Here is a 21,167-nt window from a genome sequence, read left to right as displayed (position 1 = left end):
TTAGGGGAAGGGTTAGGGGAAGTGTTAGATAACATGCTAAGTAGTTGCAAAGTAGCTGAAAAGTTGCTACTTATTTCAAATGCTGAAGTTGGCTGTGATGAGATTCGAACACGCAACCTTTTGGTTGCTAGATGTCCACATTATACACCCGACCAACCACCCTCCATTCGTTTTTGCCCTAAGTAACCTTTTGTCCTATGTAACCATACTAAACACACTGGCCTCCCGAGTGGTGCAGCGGTCGGTCTAAGGCACTGCAGTGCTCGAGGCGTCACTACAAATCTGGGTTCGATCCCGGGCAGTTTTGCAGCCGCCCATGACCGGGAGACCCATGAGGCGATGCACAATTAGCCGAGCGTCGTCCGGGTTAGGGGAGAGTTTTGTCGGCCAGGATGTCCTTGTCCCATTGCTCTCTGGTGACTCCTGTGGCGGGCCGGGTGCATGCACGCTGACACTGTCGTCAGTTGTACTGTGTTTCCTCCGACACATTAGTGCGGAAGGCTTCCGGGTTAAGAGGGGCAATGTGTCAAGAAGCAATGCGGCTTGGCGGGGTCATGTTTCAGAGGATGCGTGGTTCTCGACCTTCAACTCTCCCGAGTCCGTGCAAGAGTTGCAGCGATGGGACAAGACTGTAACTACCAATTGGGCACATTCTTCTCTTCTTCTCTACTCTGCAACTCTTCCCTGGGTCCTTGGTGTACAAAATATGTGTTTGCTGTCATACCTGGTAAAATCATGGTTAATAAACAACTGTAAGGGGGCCTCATCAAATTATATTTAGTATTTTACTGAATTCTGTTTTCTCTTTTTTATTTTTCCTTGTTTCAGATTTGTTTCAGATTTTTACTCTCAATATTACAATTATTCATAGAGAAACAAAGAAAATGGATGTTCTACGTCCATGTCAAGGCTTAAATTACATCAGAAGACCATTTTGGAAAAATAAACTGACAAATGTAGATTTGAGTGTAATTCCCCTTTAATTGGGCATCTAGCAAGAGAGGAATGTGTTGATCTAGCTATGTTTCTGCTGATAGGCCTACTGCTGCAGCATATGGAAGAGTTTGCAAACAATCACCACCCAATTGATACAAATAATCATTATATTGTTCCCTCGGTTAAACCTACTTTGCGGTTAACATTTTATTGAGAATGTTTTTGGGGAAAGTCTTTCTGTCTACCCATAAGACGGTTCTCATTTGCATCGCTAACTGGCTACATATGGAGTGATAGACAAACACGCGCACCAAACAGACAGACAGGAGCATTATTGCTGCAAATTAAGTGGCTTTTTAATTTAATTAAAAATTAAAAACAAGGATGTCTTGATTGCGTAGGTCTTCACACCTAAGAGTTCATTTGTGATTAAAGCTGTAAATCATTTAGTCAATATTGCTCAAGCTCAGTCAATTTGGTTGGGAATCATTGATGGACAGCAATATTCAAACCGTGTCACTGATTTTCAAGCAGATTTAAGTCAGCACTGAGACCTTCAACACTTCTTGGAAAGCCATTCTAGTGTGCCGGCTGAAAAATAAAACTCTAACCCAGGGTTAGGTTTTCAGAAGACTAAAGCACATTTTCCTCTATATTTTTACCTGGACTTTGCTCCTTTCATATTTCTTTTGATCCTGACAAACTCCCCAGTCCATGTCGGTGACAAGCATACCCATAACAAGATGCTGCCACCATAAATATCCCATTAAATAAAGTGTTCTAATTCCTAATTCTATGGCTGCCACCACAATGTTTAAAAATACAGAGGGTTTCACTCTAAATGGGTTTGACCCATACCTGACATTTATTTACAATGTTGTCTTTTAGTATTGGACGATTTGCAATATATATATATATATATATATATATATATATATATATATATATATATATATATATATATATTAAACACAGGCTTCCTTCTTTTCACTTTGTCATACAGGCCATTAATGTTGAGTGAATGCAATGTTGATGATCCATGCAGTTTTCTCAGCTCCGCCAATAAATTATGTCAGCTTTAAAATCATCTTAAACCTCATAGTGATATCCCTAAGCAGTTTCCATTCTCCCCCGCAGTTAGGATGGCCAGATATTTGCAGTGTCTGGGTGATATGATACACCATCCATAGATTCATTTCCATACTTGACCATACTGAAAGGGACATTCAGTGTCTTGGAATTATTTCTTAACCTCCCCTGATCTATCTCTGCCTAAAAATGGTTAAATCATTTTGAGAAATTCACTATACAACTGAGGGACCTTACACAGACAGGGGGAGTTTTTCTGGAATCATGAGAAGCATAAATATTTATTTTTTTACTAATTTCAGAACATAAAAAAAAAACACTGAAAATGTGGAGTAGGTTGGGAGGAAATCCCAATGTATACCCTTTTTAGATTGAAATTTAAGGCCGCAAAATGTGAAATCTGTGCAAGAGTGTGTAGACTTTAACTAGGCACTGAGTGTACAAAATATTGAGTTACACCCTGAATAACTCACCACAGGTTAATGAGAAGGGTGTGCTTGAAAGGATGCACATAACTCTGCAATGTTGGGTCTGTTGGAGTCTCAGTCTTAAATCATGTTCCACACATAGTCTGTGCCTGTATTTAGTTTTCATGCTAGTGAGGGCCGAGAATCCACTCTCACATAGGTACTTGGTTGCAAAGGGCATCAGTGTCTTAACAGCACGATTTGCCAAGGCAGGATGCTCTGAGCGCAGCCCTCTCCAGAAATCTGGCAGTGGCTTCTGAGTAAATTATATTTTCACAGAACCGCTTGTTGTAATTTTGATGAGGCTCTCTTGTTCAGATATCGGTAAGTGTACTGGAGACAGGGCATGAAAGGGATAACAAATCCAGTTGTTTATGTTRTCCGTTTCGGGAAAGTACCTGCGTAATTGCGCACCCAGCTCACTCAGGTGCTTCGCTATATCACATTTGACATTGTCCGTAAGCTTGAGTTCATTTGCACACAAAAAATCACACAATGATGGAAAGACCTGTGTGTTGTCCTTGTTAATGCAGTTGCGGAGAGTCCCTGTAATCCTAGATTCAGATCATTCAGGTGAGAAAAAACATTACCCAGATAGGCCAGTCGTGTGAGAAACTCGTCATCATGCCAGCGGTCAGCCAAGTGAAAATTATGGTCAGTAATGAAAACTTTAAGTTCGTCTCTCCATTCAAAAAAACTTGTCAATACTTTGCCCCTTGATAACCAGCCCACTTCTGTATGTTGTAAAAGCATTACATGGTCGCTGCCCATATCATTGCATAACGCAGAAAATACATGAGAGTTCAGGGGCCTTGCTTTAACAAAGTTAACCATTTTCACTGTAGTGTCCAAAACGTCATTCAAGCTGTCAGGCATTCCATTGGCAGCAAGAGCCTCTCGGTGGATGCTGCAGTGTACCCAAGTGGCGTCGGGCGCAACTGCTTGCACGAGCGTTACCATTCCACTATCTCACCCTGTCATGGCTTTGCGTCACCAGTACAGATACCAACACATCTTGACCACCAAAGTCCATTTGATGTCACAAAGCTGTCCAGTACTTTAAAAATATCCTCTCCTGTTGTCCTGGTTTCCAGAAGAGGATGTCTTCCTTAATGTGTCGTGAATTTGTATTCATTTTTATTTAACCTTCATTTAACTAGGCAAGTCAGTTAAGAACAAATTCTTATTTACAATGACGGCCTACACCTGCCAAACCTGGACGACGCTGGGCCAATTGTGCACCGCCCTATGAGATCATGGCTGGTTGTGATATAGCCTGGATTCAAACCAGGGTGTCTGTAGTGATGCCTCTAGCACTGAGATGCAGTGCCTTAGACCGCTGCACCACCCGGGAGCCCATGTAACAGTGTTGTTTGATGAATAAATTGTCTGTATAGTTTTTGGCCTTTTCCCCCAGCATTGTCCCAGCCATATCTGCGGCAGCAGGAAGAATTAAGTCCTCCAATAGCATGGGGCTTGCCTGTCCTAGCCACTCGGTAGCTCACCATATAAGACGCTTCTAACCCCTTCTTATTAATGGTATCTGTTGCTTTTATACATCTTAATTCTCACCTCAAAAAACTCCTGTGGCTAATTTTTTGTTTCTAAATGTCTGCGCAAGAGTGAAGGTTTCATCGAGTTGTGAGATAGTACTTTTGCACATATAACACACTTTAGCCGAGGAAAGGCACTACTCCCAAAATAAGTGAACCCCAAATCAATGTAGTTCTCATCATACTTGTGCCTCTTCGATGGTCCAACGTCCCTGTCATTTGTTCGGTGCTTTCCCGGGTAAGGGGGCAGTAGCTCAGTAACATCACCCAAATGTATAGCCAGTTGAAAAATCTAAATGGACTGTTTGAAAATGTGAATCATATTTTTATTTGGCGTACCCCCGACGGCATTGTGCGTACCCCCAGTTTGGGAATAGTCGGTCTATGTCACGGAAAGAGCAGGTGTTCTTAATGTTTTGTACCAAGTCTTCACTAGGCAAGTCTTATAGACACACACAACAGGACAAGGCAGTACAACAGAAAGTGAATGCAACAAACTCAACATATCATCAGGTTAGAGAACAGTTTTAATGACGACAAGCAAAACTGAATCTATAGCAAGACCCAGCTCCATAATCCAGTTCAATCAGGTTCAGAGTTACATAGATTATTCGCCATGACATGTATGCAGTAATTCAATTCATAAAGCACATTTGAAAATCTGTCCTAACGTATAGCTGAAAAATCCACCAGGTTAAATTGGGATTAAAAATAAACGTATGATGTTAGGGAAGTCAGTTTGTGGATGAGTCCAAGATGGCATCCTATTCCTTATATAGTGCACTACTATTGATCAAAATCATGGGCCCTGGTCAAAAGTAGTGAACTACAGTGGCGACCCGTCATTCAGGGTAGGTGGGACAGATGTATTTTGGGGGGGGCGTTGGAGTTGCCTGTTTTGCATGTTATTTTGGCATTAATACATGTCACATATCAGTTTGCAAACAATGCAAAAAATATATATATCATTGAGTTAATAAAGCCGCATACAAACAGGCAGCTCCAAAATGCAGTTGTTTCAGCCTAGCTCAGTGCTTTCTGTGGTGGTGGGGCAGGCCAGCAGAAAATAGGAGCATTGCACCGTGATTGGCTCAGTGTTCTGTCACTCATGGGGACACTACGTTACTAGCCTTTAGCAAGGGTAGACATCAAGAATGTGAGCCCTTTGTGTGCTGCCATAGAGTTACATTAGAAGTGCCCTTCCAAGAAGGCTCAACGTCAATGACCACAGATAAAATGACGTCAAATCACGTTATATGTACAGTAGCTTTGATTGGACTGATCATGTCAACATCTTACTTTCAAAATCTTAGCTAGCAGTCATCATCATAAATCAACTGGCAAATCCTTTTTAATCCTTGTCATATGAAGAGAAATAATTAAGATAAATTAAAGATAAAATGTATCGGTACTTAGACATAAACATTACACAACAACTTGGAAATCGCAAATTCAACAATGAGTTGTTTGGAAGGAATCGGTGACAGTGGCTAACCGCAACCATTGCAACTGGGAAGTCAGACTGGGAAGATACGTTTTGAAGTCATCCAACTCGGAATTGTAAATATTTTTCTTTGATGACAAAATTTGCCAACATACGACCGCCGCACAGAACAAGGTGAGTCCAAAAATGTCTTAAATGCTGCTGCATAAATTATGTAATATGCCAGGGAGATATGGTCAGCCATATCAGCTATGTTTTTTTTAAAAGGCAGTAAATGAGGCTGAATGAATTGTTTTGCTGCCAGACAAGGCTCCACTGATAGCCAGGTGTAGCGGTGGTAAGGATTCACTCCATGGTGCTGAAAAGAAAGCTCTGCTGTTGGGACAGCTTTATGTGGGCCCTAACAGTTTGTGGGCACCATTTGTCGCTGTTATAGTGCAATTAATGTATTGTTTAGTGTTGTGTAGTGTAGTGGCTTTGCTGGCATGCATCTAAAAAAAATTGGGGGGGGGAGTTTTCCCCACCAAGATTTACATGCTAAAATCACCACTTGTGAATTATATATGGAAAAGCGTGATCTGTTCCAAAGTATCGCACTATAGGGAATAGGGTGCCAATACAGTTGCAGCATGGGTGTATTGTTTGGATGAGGAGGTTGGTCGTGGGACCCTCTGAAGTGGGCAGGAAGTGTATGCAGCTCACAGCGGTTCACAGGCCAGCTATGCATTTTCACTTGAAACCAAAATGCCATCATGAAATGTCATGAAATTTAACGAAGAGATCCAGTAGGAGAGTCAAATCTCCTTTCGACTAGAGTACTCAACACAGTACATCCAAAACAAATATGAAATTACTATCATAAAGCACATACTGATTATTACAGGTAGGAAGGCAGGCATAAATGGTCCCCATCTTTGATGACAATGAAAACAACTGTAGTAAGTAAATATCTTTAAAGTCTCTTCACATAGAGGTTTCTCATGACTCACAATGGACACTTTGCGTAGCACTGCTTAGTGAGTCAGTGATTTGGCTTTGCTGAGGAACATGTAATAATAATAGGTGGGTGCTTATATTTGTCCTATTTCACACACGTGCATGTGTGTATTAATACGCATGTGTGAATTGAAAATGTGTTTTTCTGCATATCCCAACTCCCCTGGAAAGTGGAGTCACAGACAGGGTCTATTTTGTGAAGTTTCTAAGGATAATTTAGTACTGAAGGCTTGGTTCCAAAGTTAACTGTTTCAGTAAAACAGCAATGGCATTATAAGGCATGGGACAGGAAAGAATATACATAATACTGGATTCAAGTGAATATAGAGGTAGGATTTTGGGCACTGGTCATTCTACTGCCAGGTATTGCAGCGTATTATTACGCAAAATCAACCCGCAACATTATCAGTCAAATTTAGCTATTGCTTAATGGTCCATATTCCACAAATTGGCAAATCCACAGATGACGGGTTGACAGAATGGGTTGATAAGAGTAACTGCTTACGATTCACATATTCGGTAGGGTAATATATTTGATTATATCTCAAATCATATCACAGAACATTGGGATAGGACGATTGATTAGAAAAAAGTGCAAAAGCTAGTTGTAAGCTAATGCTTTAAAGATCAATGTATCTACTTACATCTTGTAAGTACTTTATACAATTTCAATTAAACAAATAAGGGACCAATAAGATATTTTTTTGGGGGGGGGGGTCTCAGATCACAAAAAAAGTAAACAAAAGCAAAAACACACGAAGGATCAGGGATCAGTAGCGTTTGGCTTAATCACACATTCAATATACAGTTAGGGTTTTTATAAACAATAAGTACCCAGGTTTGCTTTTCAGTGGCAAATAAAACACCAACCTCATCTCCTCCAGCCTGCATTCATAATATTAAAAATCAATTTTCTAAAACATCAGCAGACAAGGAGGAGGATAATTGGTAGAACCTCTTAAAACAGTTAAATTATTCAAATGTATTTTCCCCTTTTCGTGCGGTCAGTAGCTTTTCCGAAACCGTAGAGTAGCAGTGTCTTGTGGTGAGAGTTAGGGTTTCTGTCTCAAAGGTCATCTGTTATCCTCAGTAGTTCCAGGAAGGCACCGACGGCCCCGAAATAACCCTGAAAAAAACAGAGGGCTTCATTATCTGTTTAGGTATTTGACCAGGTTATCATCAGCAACCTTGATATTCCTGCTCAGCGCCCAATTGTAATCTATCCAAATATATGCAGATGATCTGTTGTTTACCATTTTTATTGTACAATTAGACTAAAACAACAAGTGCGCTGAACATCCCTCACATAACACAGAACGTGGGCGGCAGGTAGCCTAGTGGTTAGAGCGTTGGGACAGTAACTGAAAGGTTGCTGGATCGAATCCCTGCGCTGACATGGTAAACATCTGTCGTTCTGCCCCTGAACAAGGCAGTTAACCCTGGTAGGCCGTCATTGTAAATAATAATTTGTTCTTAACTGACTTGCCTAGTTAAATAAAAAGAACACATATATATTGCAAACTACTTACCTCATGCTCTAAGAAGAGAGCTTTTAATTGTCCTTTGGACCAAAAGTCCATGGCGTACGCAAGCAGCTTCGTTGACACAGTATTGATTCTCAGGAAATTCCCAACAAACACCACTCTTTCAATTTTCTGAAAGACAACATTGAACCATTGGTAAGCCAGACATTTTTAGAGCTTGCAAGAATGACTGTTTCATAAAGCAGGACAGAATTAGATATTTCCAAAGTAAGACGTAAAAAAAAAAGAAGAAAAAAAAGATTTGTTTAAAGACCTTAGGCCAGCTCTCTCAGACTAATAGCCATAGATAAGGGACGTCAAATTCATTCCATGGAGGGTTTAGTGTCTGCTGGTTTTAGTTTTTTCCTTTCGAATAAGACCTAGGCAACCAGGCTTAACATTCACATTTTTAAATGTAACCTTTATTTAACTAGGCAAGTCAGTTAAGAACAAATTCTTATTTACAATGACGGCCTACCCCTGCCAAACCCAGACGACGCTGGGCCAATTGTGCGCCGCCCTATGGGACTCCCAATCACGGCCGGATGTGATACAGCCTGGATTCAAACCAGGGACTGTAGTGGTGCCTCTTGCACTGAGATACAGTGCCTTAGACCACTGTGCCACTCGGGAGCCCAAGGTGAGGGGAGTTCCATACCAATCAGTGACCTTAATTTATCAATCAAGTACAGGGGAAGAGCGAAAACCCGCAGACACTCGGCCCTCCATGGAATGAGTTTGACACGTGGCATAGATGGATGTCTTGCTKCCATCTAGGGGAGAGAACCTGACATTACAGCAGTGGGAGGAGCTGTCTCATGCTTCAGTGACTCAGCAGCAAGGGAGAAAAAGATTGAGCAATAGCCAAGAATGAACAACTCAACTCCCGTGAAGGACATAGTTGCGGGGGGGAACAGATTAAGTCCGCTCATTCTAAGTAAAACCCGGGGGCAGTAAAAAAGCGGTGCACTATGCAGGCTCGTTTTAAGACTTCCCCCAATTCATACACTGTACTCTATATGCATAGGTAGCTAGAAAGCGGAATCAAATGTACATTTGTGTACCTCGTGCTCAAAACATTACAACGGGGTTACTCAAGGGGCAGATCATTTGCCCGCTTGATATTTGTGTCAGGAAGCTTCCTGTTGTTGTTCTATGTGCTTTGATAGCCCTGTACAATGCTGCTTGATCTCCATGCCACAAGGCAACACTGTAAAGAAGCTGAAAGCACACAGAGTCCATTCCCATCATCCATCACACTGGCTGCTGAATCCACTTCGCTCCTTTGTGTTTTGGTCACAGACAATCACTTTGAGAAAGTTCACACTTATGTTACAGTCACACCGCAGTGTGGTATATTCTCACTGTTTCAATCAGTGTTCATTTTGGCAGCTATTTTAAACGTAGTTCTAGTCTTCAAATACATTTGAGTCTTCGTCACGTTTTAGTCATTTCATCCTTCGTCAGTTTTAGTTATCATCAGTCGACTAAAACTCGACTATTAAATCATGAATATTTAGGCTACCTCTAACTTCCATCATGTGCACATTCAAATAGGCTTTTCCAACTAGGCCTACTATACATGGGGTATACCTTAGCTGGCTACATTGATATTGTGGCAGATTGTAAACAGTAACAGCCATAATTAACCATGTAGGCTATAAAGCCTTGGCTACAGGTTAAACAATTTAGAGCTCGGATTTTCTCCCCATCATAATCGTCAAGGGGGGGTAAATAACAGTGGTTTCCTTGAAAAGAGGAGAATATGAAAATGCTAGAAGTATTACTTTACCTCTAATATCCAACAAATAGCATTTATTTTTCCCCATAGGGAACAAGCTACCGCAACTCGCATTTGCAGTCCGCGGCGCCAGAGCAGCAACGCAGATGAATGAATAACAGCGCGCATGGGAAAATAGAGCTTCTGATGTGATCAAAGCAAAAATAGCCTACATGAAAGTACAAGAGTAGACATGATTGTTTCTAGTTGAGGTTAGCTACAAGTCAAGTGTCCTGGCTTCTCATCAGTTCAAAAGACTGACGAGTGATTGACGTGACCACCTGGGAGCTGTGTGGGACAGCCGGGCAGATCAGCTCAGACCGTGCAACTGAAAGATTATCATTCTGCCAATGAGAGGATTGCATGAAATAATCTGCATGCATGTATGCTTCATGTCAAATTAAATGTTCATTCGTTTCATGTGGAATTCTCATCTTGTCACATTTTTCCGTAGACTAAAATGAAAAGTAATTAGTAATAGTTATCAGGGGTTTTTCAGGGCATCTCGTTTCGTTATCGTCACAGTTTTAGTCAGGAAAAATAGGTTGTCGACAAGTATTTTTTGTCAGAGTTATTGTTGACGAAATTAACACGGGTTAGAATTACTCATTGAAGTAAGACTTCCACTGAAACAGAAGTAAATACATCTACTTTGTACCTCATTCACCGCACACATACGAGCAATAGAACCAATGTTGTTGGTGATGGTGACGAGAGTGGCTCGGGCTAGGTCCTCCTTACTGATGCTGACACGCTTCTCCTTGCTCATCATATGACCAAAACTGCAATGAATTATTCACTGGGTTAGTTTCCATAATACTCCCATTTTCAAAGCATACTGTTACTGGAAGTCTTGAGGTTACAACACGTATCATGTATCAGCTAACTTAGACCTCACCTAGATGCAACTGCAGACCCCTGGAGACCGAAGCGTTCATAGTCTCCTCCGTAGATGTCCTTCACCAGTTTGTCCACGTTGCTGCTGTCCCCCTTCGCTGCCATTTCCAGGGCCTCCTCGAAAGTCTCGCAGCCAGTCAGCAAGCAGCACAGGCCTAGGAAAGTACCACCTCCCAAACTGTGGGGGACAGGCAATTATGTGACCTACTACTCTATGGGTTGTACCACTGTTTAGCTTGCAGGAAACAACCTACTGGGCACAGACAATTTCAATGTCTAGTTTTGGTTTACATTTGATTGAGTTGTCAACTAATGTGAATTCAAGAAAAAATATCACCATGTCATTGGATTTAGGTTATAAATTTGGTGGGAAAAAAATACAAAATTCCCTTACGTTGATTGCTTTTTCTTTTATCACATTACATTTTTTGTTTGTTGAAATTACATGGAAACACCCGTTTTTGCCCAGTGGGAAAGTTGTATTTGACTAAGAAGTTATTAACTAGTTACCGCGGTAACTATTATCTACACTCAAAACAAGAATACATTGAATACAGATGAACGCGAGCAATGACAGAACTGTGTTACCAATTACAGATCAAATAAATACAGCTATCATGACGTGGAGTGACACAGGATTACCTCTGTTTGCATACACTAAAACAGCAACAGATTACATTTATTTACCTGGTTCCTGTGACCCGTTTGTAGTTGTCCTTCGAATAGACTGCCAGGACGCTGACCCCTGAGCCAATGTTTACCAACAACATGGGGAAGGGGTTGTCAAGGCAACACGCTCTCTTGACACAGTTCTCACTCTCTGGATCAGAGGGGTTCTCGAAAAAGTAGCACTTTGGATGGCCATTGAACCCCACTGAGTCCACATAGAGAAGACCATGGATGAGACAGTCCAGTTCATCTAGCTTCTGTAGCTCTAGGTTGGCGATCTGGGAGATGGAAAGCAGAAGATCTATAAGACTATAGGACAGAAAGAGAAACTGGAGTGGTTTTGATATGCAATGGTAACTCCTCCAAGAGCATGAACTGTCTATAACACACCTCAACCAGGCAAGCCTGAACCATCGACACCTACTCCCATCTAATCACATGAGAAACCATGTTGCCTGTAATGATCATGCCACAATATGTTTAACTGACTAATGACATGTAATAACATGCAATAGAACATGAATTCACATCGCCTGTCACTTTCAGTCATTCTCCCTGGCTGACGACACCCAATCGTTCTAGCAACCACCACGCACCGTCCTAAAGTCGTCCTCAAACTTGTACGCCCCTCCGCCGGTGGCACAGAGTGTGGTGTGCAGGCTGGAGAAGTTCTTGTCTCTGCCCATCTGGATGAAGCCCAGCATGTCTTGGGTGGGGAAGCGGATGAAGTGCAGGTTGCCCTTCCGGCCGCACATAGTCAGGTTTTTCAGCTCTAGGTGGACATCGCGGATGCCTGTGTCGCCGTAGGCCACATTGGAGGTCAGGTAGTGGCGGATGCTCTTCAGGCTCTCCACCTCCTCTTGCTCCTCCTCTGCCGTGATGTCCTTAGGCTCAAAGTAAACCAGCTTCACCAGGGTGCCGCCGATGTCCATCCCAAACCAGGGGAAGGCTGGAACAGAAAACAAAAGGTGTTTTGAGAGATTAGTTGGTAGATTCAGGAAAAGCTTAGTCACCGTTGCCTGTAGAAAAGCACTGTTAACCTCTTTTGGAATTGTGCAAAATCCACTATGGGGAAATGCATACTCTCAAAACAGAGGGCTCTAGTATTCTGTCTATGTCACAACTAAGCTATTGCTCCATATAAGTCCAGAAATGAGCTGTGCTAACTGAAACCTACTCAAACCTGTTGCATTTTCTAACTTGATTTCACTGAAGACGAAAGCATTATGGCATATTATGCACACATCATGTCTTCATATTAGTAGATCATTGTGACATGTTTCTCTCTTTTTTTGGAGAGAGGAAGGGAGAGGAAGAGGGTCGTCTTAAATTCACAGCAGTGTGTTTGTTCTGCAACAAAAGATGAGGGCTTTGTTGCCATGGAAACCCCGGCATGGAGAGAAGATTGCCTGGATATCCTGCCTAACTCTCAATGAACTCTTGAGTGTACAGTACAATGAATATGTAGTCAATACATCGGCAGGCAAACTGGTTCAATAGCACTTCATTTGACAGAGGGGTGTATAGCTGCATGCATTGAAGACAGATAAAGACCGCTTCTTACTCCACCGGCCAAATAGTTCCTGGCGCCAAAGTGTAAAATTTGTAAAATTGCTGTTTGTTTGCTTAAATTTGATTCTGCCGAGGTAGCAGGAGATGTAAATAAACAAATACACGAAAGTAAGCAAATATGTATATTTCATCCATTTAAAATAGAGTAAAAACTCCTACCTATTTTTTTTAACAACAAACTTCATTGTGATCCTCAGATCAAGTTGCTTATGGTCAAATACACTTCATACCAAGACTGATAAGTACTATCACTCAGTCCTTATAAATTGTGGGATGATGTCATCACAGCAATAAGGCAGACTATATTCCCCTGACATAGTGACACATTTGTTTTACAGTGTTATATTGAAGACAAAGAAAGATCTGTGCTATTCATGGAGCTGGCTGCTCTGTCAGTTTCTTCAGCCAACTTCCTTAGGCAAGTACTGACGGCTGATTGGTCGAAATTATTTGGCTCTCATATCAGCAGAGATTTCAGCACACCTCCTGACTTTGGAACGACCAATGAAAAATGGCTCGACGGACAACATCAAAGATCTCACAATAACAAAGGGGAGGAGAGAAAGAGAGGCTACAGCTCTATTACCAGAAGGGTTACATTCGTGTAAAATACAAATTATTATTGCATAGTATGATTAAAACATGTATAAATAATACAGAATATGGCGCTTGATTCTTATTGCTTGCTAAATTGTGCATTTCTCATAGACATAAATAGCTTATGGAATGTACTTTGAGAATACAGGAAAACAAATAATTTCTCCACATAGGCGTACAGGCCCATTATTCATTACAGAAGCAGTATCAATAGGAGAATTGGGCGGATAGGCTTCCTTATTTACATTCTTGAAAAAGCCTCGCAACGCGATAAAGCGATATTCTATCCTGCCGCATAATGTCTTAACCCGTTCATTGTGTCATCCAAATAGACTAGATATGGCACCATAGAAAATCTAGGCGACTGTCACTTTGGACACCCAGAGCTATGTGCAATCAATACTTAGGTCGAACCCCCCCTCCCCCCAGTCCCTTTCATTCCTGAGAGGATGCTTTGAAATTGTGTAGGGCATAATTTGACCGAATGTGTCGTTTCAATGTCGTATAATTTTCATAATGCACATAAGTAGCCGATTTTAGACAGCCGACATGATTGACAGCATCGATGCTGAAACAGTGTGGAAACAATTCATATTGTGTCCTACTTACGCGGTCGGTTCTTTTTGCCAGAATCCATTCTTCTCCTGAGTCTGCACCGCTTTGGAGGCGACCCATTATTATGGGCATCCTCCTGAAGATGGTGGACATTTTCAATTCCATTATGGCTACAACCACCACCACTACTACTACTACTACTACTACTACACCCGCCACAACCACTGCTACTGGTTCCGTTTGAACCTAAAACATTGCAGCTCCCGTTGTCAGTTTGTGTAGGCTTGAATCCATTTGTCAAACCATTCTCTTGGCAAGCGCCTGTTCTTTTCTGATCCGATGCTTTGCCATTATCCATTTTTTTTGCGCAGGGAAAGCACTAGCGGGCAGTCTCAGAAAGGCGAAATCAGTCCGCTTTCCTCGGCGATGTTTCTTCAAAAGAATGTCAGGCTATTTGGTAAAGATCTATCACGACGATAAAAAATAATGATGTTTGGTCGATGTGGATAATGGCACAACAACTGCTAGGACGTTTGACTGAGGTCACTGTCTTTATACAATCTATGGGTCACTGTCGGTCATCTTGCTTCATCATGCTCCTCTTGCGGCAGCTTCAGAATTAAAACAGCCAGCAGCCTACGTCATTGTATATAGGCTGTTTCTTACAACCCCCAATTTCCCCTGGGGGTATTATTATTACATTGCTTTATCATGCTCCTCTTGCGGCAGCTTCCGAGTTAAGACAGCCGGCAGCCTATGTCATTGTACAGGCTGTTTCATCAGCCTGGTCTCGGAGCATTTTGTATTATTCTGTACGTAAATCCGAGACACTACTTTTCGTATGATATGTTACATTTGGTATAGTTACATCATTTTACGGTGGATCGGTGGCCATAAAACACCAACGTCTAGCAACCCAAAGGTTGAGAGTTCAAATTTCATCATGGGCAACGTTAGCATTTTAGCTAATTAACAACTTTTCCACTATTACTACTTTTTAGCTACTCTGCAAACTACTTTGCATGTCAACTAAACCTACCCCGAACCCTTTTAGCTAACCCTTCACCTAACCCTTTTAGCTAACCTTACCCTTTAACCAACTCCTAAACTTAACCTTAACCCGGACCCCTAGCCTAGCTAACGTTAGCCACCTAGCTAGTTTTTGTAACATGTCATATGTTTTGCAAATTTTTAAAATATCATACGTTTAGCAAATTCGTAATCGATTGTAGGTTTCACAAATTCGTAAGATAATGTACGTTTTGCAAATTCATAACATATAAAACGAATTGTAATTTGTAACATATCATTGATGGACATCTACAAATTAGTACATAAAATGCGAAATCTCAGATTTATGTACAGAATAATACGAAATCCTCTGAGACCAGGTTGGTTTATTACATTTCTAAATGACTCTTATTGCTGTCTCCCTTGCCCAAATCAGTTACTGTTATATTGTTACACGTAGTCTCTGACATTGCTCATTCTGATCTTTCTTAATTTCAACTATTTTTTTKGGGGGGGGGGGGATTATGTGTGTATTGTTTTTGAAAATTATTATTGCTAGGTATTAGGCCTACTGCCCTGTTGGAGCTAGAAACGCAAGCATTTCGCTGCACCTGCGATAACATCTGCAAATCTGTGTACACAACCAATAACATTTGATTTGATGAACTGACTACGCTAAATTAACAGTGTATTACTGTGTAATTATTCTTGTAGTGTAGCCTATCAGGAACTGGGCTAATTATGTTACATTGTTACACTCTAGGTCTACTTAAGAACAATGCAAAAAGCCTAATTACAATTATAGGCTGTGTTGTATCCTACCTACAAGTAGGCCTAATAAGAACCCAGTACTGCTAGAACAAAAGGTGTGTCCAGTATATTTTTCAAAAACTTAAATAGAAAAAATAGCTATCCTACATTTGATTATGACTACATTTATAGATTTAGGCTACCCAAATTGCCCCTTGCCATTAAAATAGATTAATCCTAAATAGGCTATAATATGCCCTATATAAATGTATGTGTAAAAAAAAAATGATATTGGATGGCGCAGGATGGCGCCAAAGGATGTGTTTCAAAGTGTATCAATCGCCCCCATCCCCCCTCCCCTCCCCACTTCTGTACTATCTCTCTCTCACACCCACTTGGTAAATGTGTTGCTCCGTATAAATAAATAAATAAAGCATGAAATTCTGTGATAGGCCTATGAATACACTTTATTTTGATTGAATAATGTCCAACCAGGCTAGGCTACATCTACGCGGGTTCTTCTGACGTCATCCCGGTATATTCCCTTTCGCCAATAAAACATTTTCTCAGTGAGTTCTTTGCTGCGGTAGCCACTCGGGTGATGATGACCAATGAATCGCATTACATTTGACAATGTATTACAAACCAAGCTTGTTAACCGGAGTCTGTTTATCCTATTACTCTACTCTATCCCATTAACCTGCTGATTTGGCACCGGTGGATGGATAACTGGCCTACCGGGACTGGTCATTTGRAAGTTGTGGAAAAGACAAAGGTATCAATTTAGTTGGGAGGAAATTATCTTTGTGATTTGATGGGTACTCAATGCATTATTAATAACGGATTAATAGCATTATAAGAATGGTTCCAATGAAATAYTATTAATCTTATGAGATCATATTTGACCAAAGACCTGATGAAGGAATTGGCCAGGACCAGCATGACTACAGCGGGGATGGATCCTCGTTTGCTGAGAGCGCCCCAAACAACCATCGCAATTTTGCCAACTCTGAGCTTCACGGAAAATGACACCAGCTGCGGGGAGCAGATTCTTAGCCACGGGAATGTGGAGAAGGTGCTTATCGGAGGAGTTCTCACTGTGCTCACTTTGTTCACTATTTGCGGGAACTTACTTGTGGTGATATCCGTGTGCTTTGTGAAGAAGCTGAAACAGCCCTCCAATTATCTAATTGTCTCTCTGGCCGTGGCAGACCTGTCCATAGCCGTGGCGGTGATGCCCTTTGTCAGCATCACGGACCTCATCGGGGGGCAGTGGATCTTCGGACAGGTGTTCTGCAACGTTTTCATTGCCATGGACGTGATGTGTTGCACTGCTTCGATCATGACCCTGTGTGTAATAAGCATAGACAGGTGAGTCAAGATGCCGTCCCTAATGATAAACCAACAAATCTTTCATTATTGCAAATGTTTTTGATTTTTTCCCAAAACCATTATCTATGCAGGTTAGTCTAATTTATWWAAAAATATATATGTCAACAGCAATTAACACCAAAGTACTTGCGTACATTTTTTTATTCTACCATTGATGAATAATTAAGAATGGATTATCATATGTATACCCAACCCTATACCAGGGATGGCCAACCCTCCTCCTCGAGAGTCACTGGGGTGTGCAGGGTTTTACTCTAAGCCTGCTTTAACACACCTGCTTCTAATGAGCTGCTCATCAGGATCTTGATTAGCAGAATCAGGTGTGTTAAAGCAGGGCTGTAGCAAAAGCCTGCACAGCAGCTCTCCAGGAAGACAGTTGGACACCTCTTGATCTATACTATCCCGTGTGTGCTATATTTCACATTACTTTCATCAGAGACTTCACAATATTTTTAACTAATCTCTTTGCTGTCACAGGTACCTAGGCATAACGAAACCCTTGACCTACCCTGTGCGACAGAGTGGGAGATGCATGGCCAAAATAGTTCTGTCTGTGTGGCTGCTGTCTGCTTCCATCACCCTGCCCCCGTTGTTTGGCTGGGCCCAGAACGTCAACGATGACAAGGTGTGTCTGATCACCCAAGACGTGGGCTACACCATCTACTCCACCGCCGTTGCATTCTACATCCCCATGTCGGTGATGTTGATGATGTACTACCGCATCTACCGAGCAGCCAAGGTGAGCGCCGCCAAGCACACCATCCAAGGCTTCCCCAAGGCGGAGGACGAGCGCAACAGTGTTGACTGCGTGGCAGCGGCCCTGAAACTCCAGAAGGAGGTGGAGGAGTGTGCCAGTTTCTCTCGTCTGCTGAAGAACGACAGGAAAAACATCTCCATCTTCAAGCGGGAGCAGAAGGCGGCCGCCACGTTGGGGATCGTTGTGGGGGCCTTCTCTGTCTGCTGGCTGCCCTTCTTCCTGATGTCCACGGCCAGGCCCTTCATCTGTGGGGTAGAGTGTAGCTGCGTTCCCCTCTGGGTGGAACGGTTTCTCCTCTGGCTGGGCTACGCCAACTCCCTCATCAACCCATTCATCTATGCCTTCTTCAACAGGGACCTGAGGACCACCTACCGTAACATTTTGCTCTGCAGGTACAGGAACATTAACCGCAAACTCTCCGCCGCCAGCATGCACGAGGCCATCAAACTGGCTGAGAGACCAGATCTGGAGATCTAGAACAGTGTTTYTTAAACTTCTCTAACACTTTGCTACACAAGGACCGGCAAACTATGGTTTAGATCAGGGTGCCAAACATACGACTGCGGCCTGTGGGTGGTTTGAGTAAAAAAACAACCTCAATGTACCTACATTTTTACAGTCTCTTCACTCTGTCCATCTTGTTAACAATCCTCAAAACGAAAGCCTAACAGTCAGGGAGCATCAAAATTACAAAAATGAGGCGCAAAATGAGTTTGACAACCCTGGTTTAAATGAAAACTTGGGCTTGACATATGACTAAATTGGAGCAGATAACCATCTGTGGTCCACAGGTCCACAGACCATGGGTTGAAAAAACTACTCTAGACTGAGGAATCCTATTCAGTTCATGAGTAGAGAAGGCTACATGCATGTGTATAGAATAACTGACATTATTGTTCATACCTGGCACACACAAGAACATTAGATCCACATCTTGTCAGGTTATACACAGTACATTTTGAAGTGTTCATTTCACTTAAAGACCTCATTTTAACACTACCTCAGATAACATATAGTCCCACTCTACAGAGTGTAAAAAGTACTTTGATTGTAGTGTTACATTTTGAGTGTTAATGTAACAATTCATATTATAAAATATTAACATTTCATTACACGTGCCACTGTTACAGTAAGTGATTTTGGGTGTTGTTTTAACACTATTTGGTGTAAAGCCTAATTTGCATATTTCCCATTGTGCCTTTTCTTTTCAATTGAATTGTAGCGTTACCACCCATGACTGTATTTGTTAGTGACAAAGACATGGTTGTTGAATTCTTTCCTCTTAAAGACCTGTTATAATAAAAAAATTAACTTTATGACAATACATTACATATATCATAAGGCTTTAATATGATGGCCTAGTTTTACGCTAACAAATCCTGGTTTACAAATTACAGGCCACATCAGGCCTGCAAGTCCAATTATGCTGACTGGCAAAGTCATGTGTAATTCCTTTTTTAAATTCAGCCAGTTAGGATATCCAACAGTTGGAATTTCTATTTACCCTCAACCTGCATTCAGAATGACTACCAGGGTTAGCAACCTGGTCTCAGAGCATTTCGTATTATTCTGTATGTAAATYTGAGACACTCTGTTTAGTATGATATGTTACGTTTGATATGGTTACATAAGACAGATGGTTACTTAATGCAAAAACAAAAGGACGGTGGTTGGTCGGGCATATAACACGGGATGAGTGGGCGTAAAACATGAACATCAGGCAACCTAAACAACTTTGCAACAACTTGTTGCAACAAATGGCTATAATATTTGCAACAAATGTTAGCTAACCCTTCAGCAAACCCTAACACTAACTTTAACCCTTTAACCTAACTCCTAAACCTTAACCCTAACCCCTAGCCTAGTTAACGTTAGCAAGCTAGCTAACGTTAGCCACCTAGCTAGAATTCATAACATATCATACATTTTTCAAATTTGTAACATCTGGTAAATTTTTGAAATTCGCAACATATAATACGAATTGTAATTAGAACCACATAATATCAAATGGGTGATGGACATCCACAAATGAATACATAACATATGGAACGCAACCTATCATACCAAATGTGTGCCTCAGATACAGAATAATACAAAAGAGTCAAATCAAATTTCATTTGTCACATACATATGTTTAGCAAATGTTATTGCGGGTGTAACAAATTGCTTGTGTTTGGTCTTAGACCAGGTTGGGGTTAAGAGATCTAAAAAAGGAGACTAACTAAACCATATAGACCGGAACAACCATTTCACTAATGGGTGCAATAAATTMAACTAGTTGATTGGATTAGTTTAGAAACATGTATGTTATTTATCTTTGTATAACATAAGATTAATCAATCAATCAATGTACATGCAAAAACACAGATATTAAAACAATCCACAAAAAAACTGCCTGCATAGCATGCTGGGAAATATGATAATGATGGTTGTGGTTTTGATGGGACTGTTTTACTCTCCACAGTGTAAAACAATAACTCTGGTTATTAACACCAACACTGGGGTTCTTTTACACSAATGAGTGTTAATTTCACTCTAACAGAGGGAATTTAAAGGTGCATTATGCAGAAATTGCTCCACCTTTTCCTGGTTGCTAAAAATATTGTGTTTGAAGCTGGGGTACAAAACMGAACGTAAAAAACAAAACTTAAAAATGGGAAGCATAAAAATATTTGGTCATGTCGCCCAACAAGTTACATGTTCCAGCTTTAACTCCTGAAACTATTGTGTGCTGTAGCTTGGAAAATAAATAAATATRACTCTGGATGACAACATAATGATGTTTGTTTCCAACATTAGGGCTGTTTTCCTAAAACCGTTAAATACGGTTTGTGTTTTGTTTCCTTGCCAAGATAYTAACGAGTATTGTGATACTAGTATCGTCCCGGCCCTAACTGAAATGCACATAACATTTGTAGATAACATAGCACACTATTGTATTTGATGACAGGGCAAATAATAGTCCACGACTGTGACAGGACAAAATGATGCTGTCATGTTATTTTGTTTTATATATCTCTGTGTATTTGGTACTTGAAATTGAAATCATTCTCAGTGCATAAAGTTCGTGTGAGTAATGTACTTGGTTWAAAAAAAMWAAAATGTCAGAGTTTAACAACATCCGACACAGATGGTGAGTCATGCTTCCAGTTGTGTATTGAGTAACAGGTAAATTATTG

At 41.2% G+C, this 21,167-nt stretch overlaps 2 protein-coding genes across 2 annotated transcripts; one reads left to right on the top strand and one right to left on the bottom strand.

Moving 5' to 3' along the window:
- Nucleotides 1–7,213: 7,213 nt before the first annotated feature.
- Nucleotides 7,214–14,697, bottom strand: LOC111967762 (pantothenate kinase 3). Its single transcript, XM_023993101.2, has 7 exons — nt 14,133–14,697; nt 11,951–12,303; nt 11,373–11,632; nt 10,687–10,863; nt 10,447–10,570; nt 8,015–8,140; nt 7,214–7,611 (listed from the first exon to the last, which is right to left on the bottom strand). Exons 1-7 carry the CDS (start codon nt 14,434–14,436, stop codon nt 7,552–7,554), a joined length of 1,404 nt encoding a protein of 467 aa, XP_023848869.1. The 5' UTR covers nt 14,437–14,697; the 3' UTR covers nt 7,214–7,551.
- Nucleotides 14,698–16,728: 2,031 nt separating this feature from the next.
- Nucleotides 16,729–19,815, top strand: LOC111967768 (5-hydroxytryptamine receptor 7-like). The gene is made up of 2 exons (XM_023993109.2): nt 16,729–17,210; nt 17,709–19,815. Exons 1-2 carry the CDS (start codon nt 16,729–16,731, stop codon nt 18,463–18,465), a joined length of 1,239 nt encoding a protein of 412 aa, XP_023848877.2. The 3' UTR covers nt 18,466–19,815.
- The last annotated feature ends 1,352 nt before the right edge of the window (nt 19,816–21,167 follow it).

Source organism: Salvelinus sp. IW2-2015, linkage group LG8 (assembly GCF_002910315.2).
Source record: "Salvelinus sp. IW2-2015 linkage group LG8, ASM291031v2, whole genome shotgun sequence".
Classification (NCBI taxonomy): Eukaryota; Metazoa; Chordata; class Actinopteri; order Salmoniformes; family Salmonidae; genus Salvelinus; species Salvelinus sp. IW2-2015.
This window is presented reverse-complemented; position numbering and strand designations above follow the sequence as displayed.

Excerpts from the sequence above, each read along its gene's own strand:
- LOC111967762 (XM_023993101.2), bottom strand. The coding sequence starts at position 14,436 with ATGGATAATGGCAAAGCATCGGATCAGAAAAGAACAGGCGCTTGCCAA. Across the intron at positions 11,633-11,950 it reads TTGAGGACGACTTTAGGACG|ATCGCCAACCTAGAGCTACA; the intron begins GTGCGTGGTGGT and ends TCCATCTCCCAG. Across the intron at positions 10,864-11,372 it reads AAACGGGTCACAGGAACCAG|TTTGGGAGGTGGTACTTTCC; the intron begins GTAAATAAATGT and ends TGTCCCCCACAG.
- LOC111967768 (XM_023993109.2), top strand. The coding sequence starts at position 16,729 with ATGAGATCATATTTGACCAAAGACCTGATGAAGGAATTGGCCAGGACC. Across the intron at positions 17,211-17,708 it reads TGTGTAATAAGCATAGACAG|GTACCTAGGCATAACGAAAC; the intron begins GTGAGTCAAGAT and ends TTGCTGTCACAG.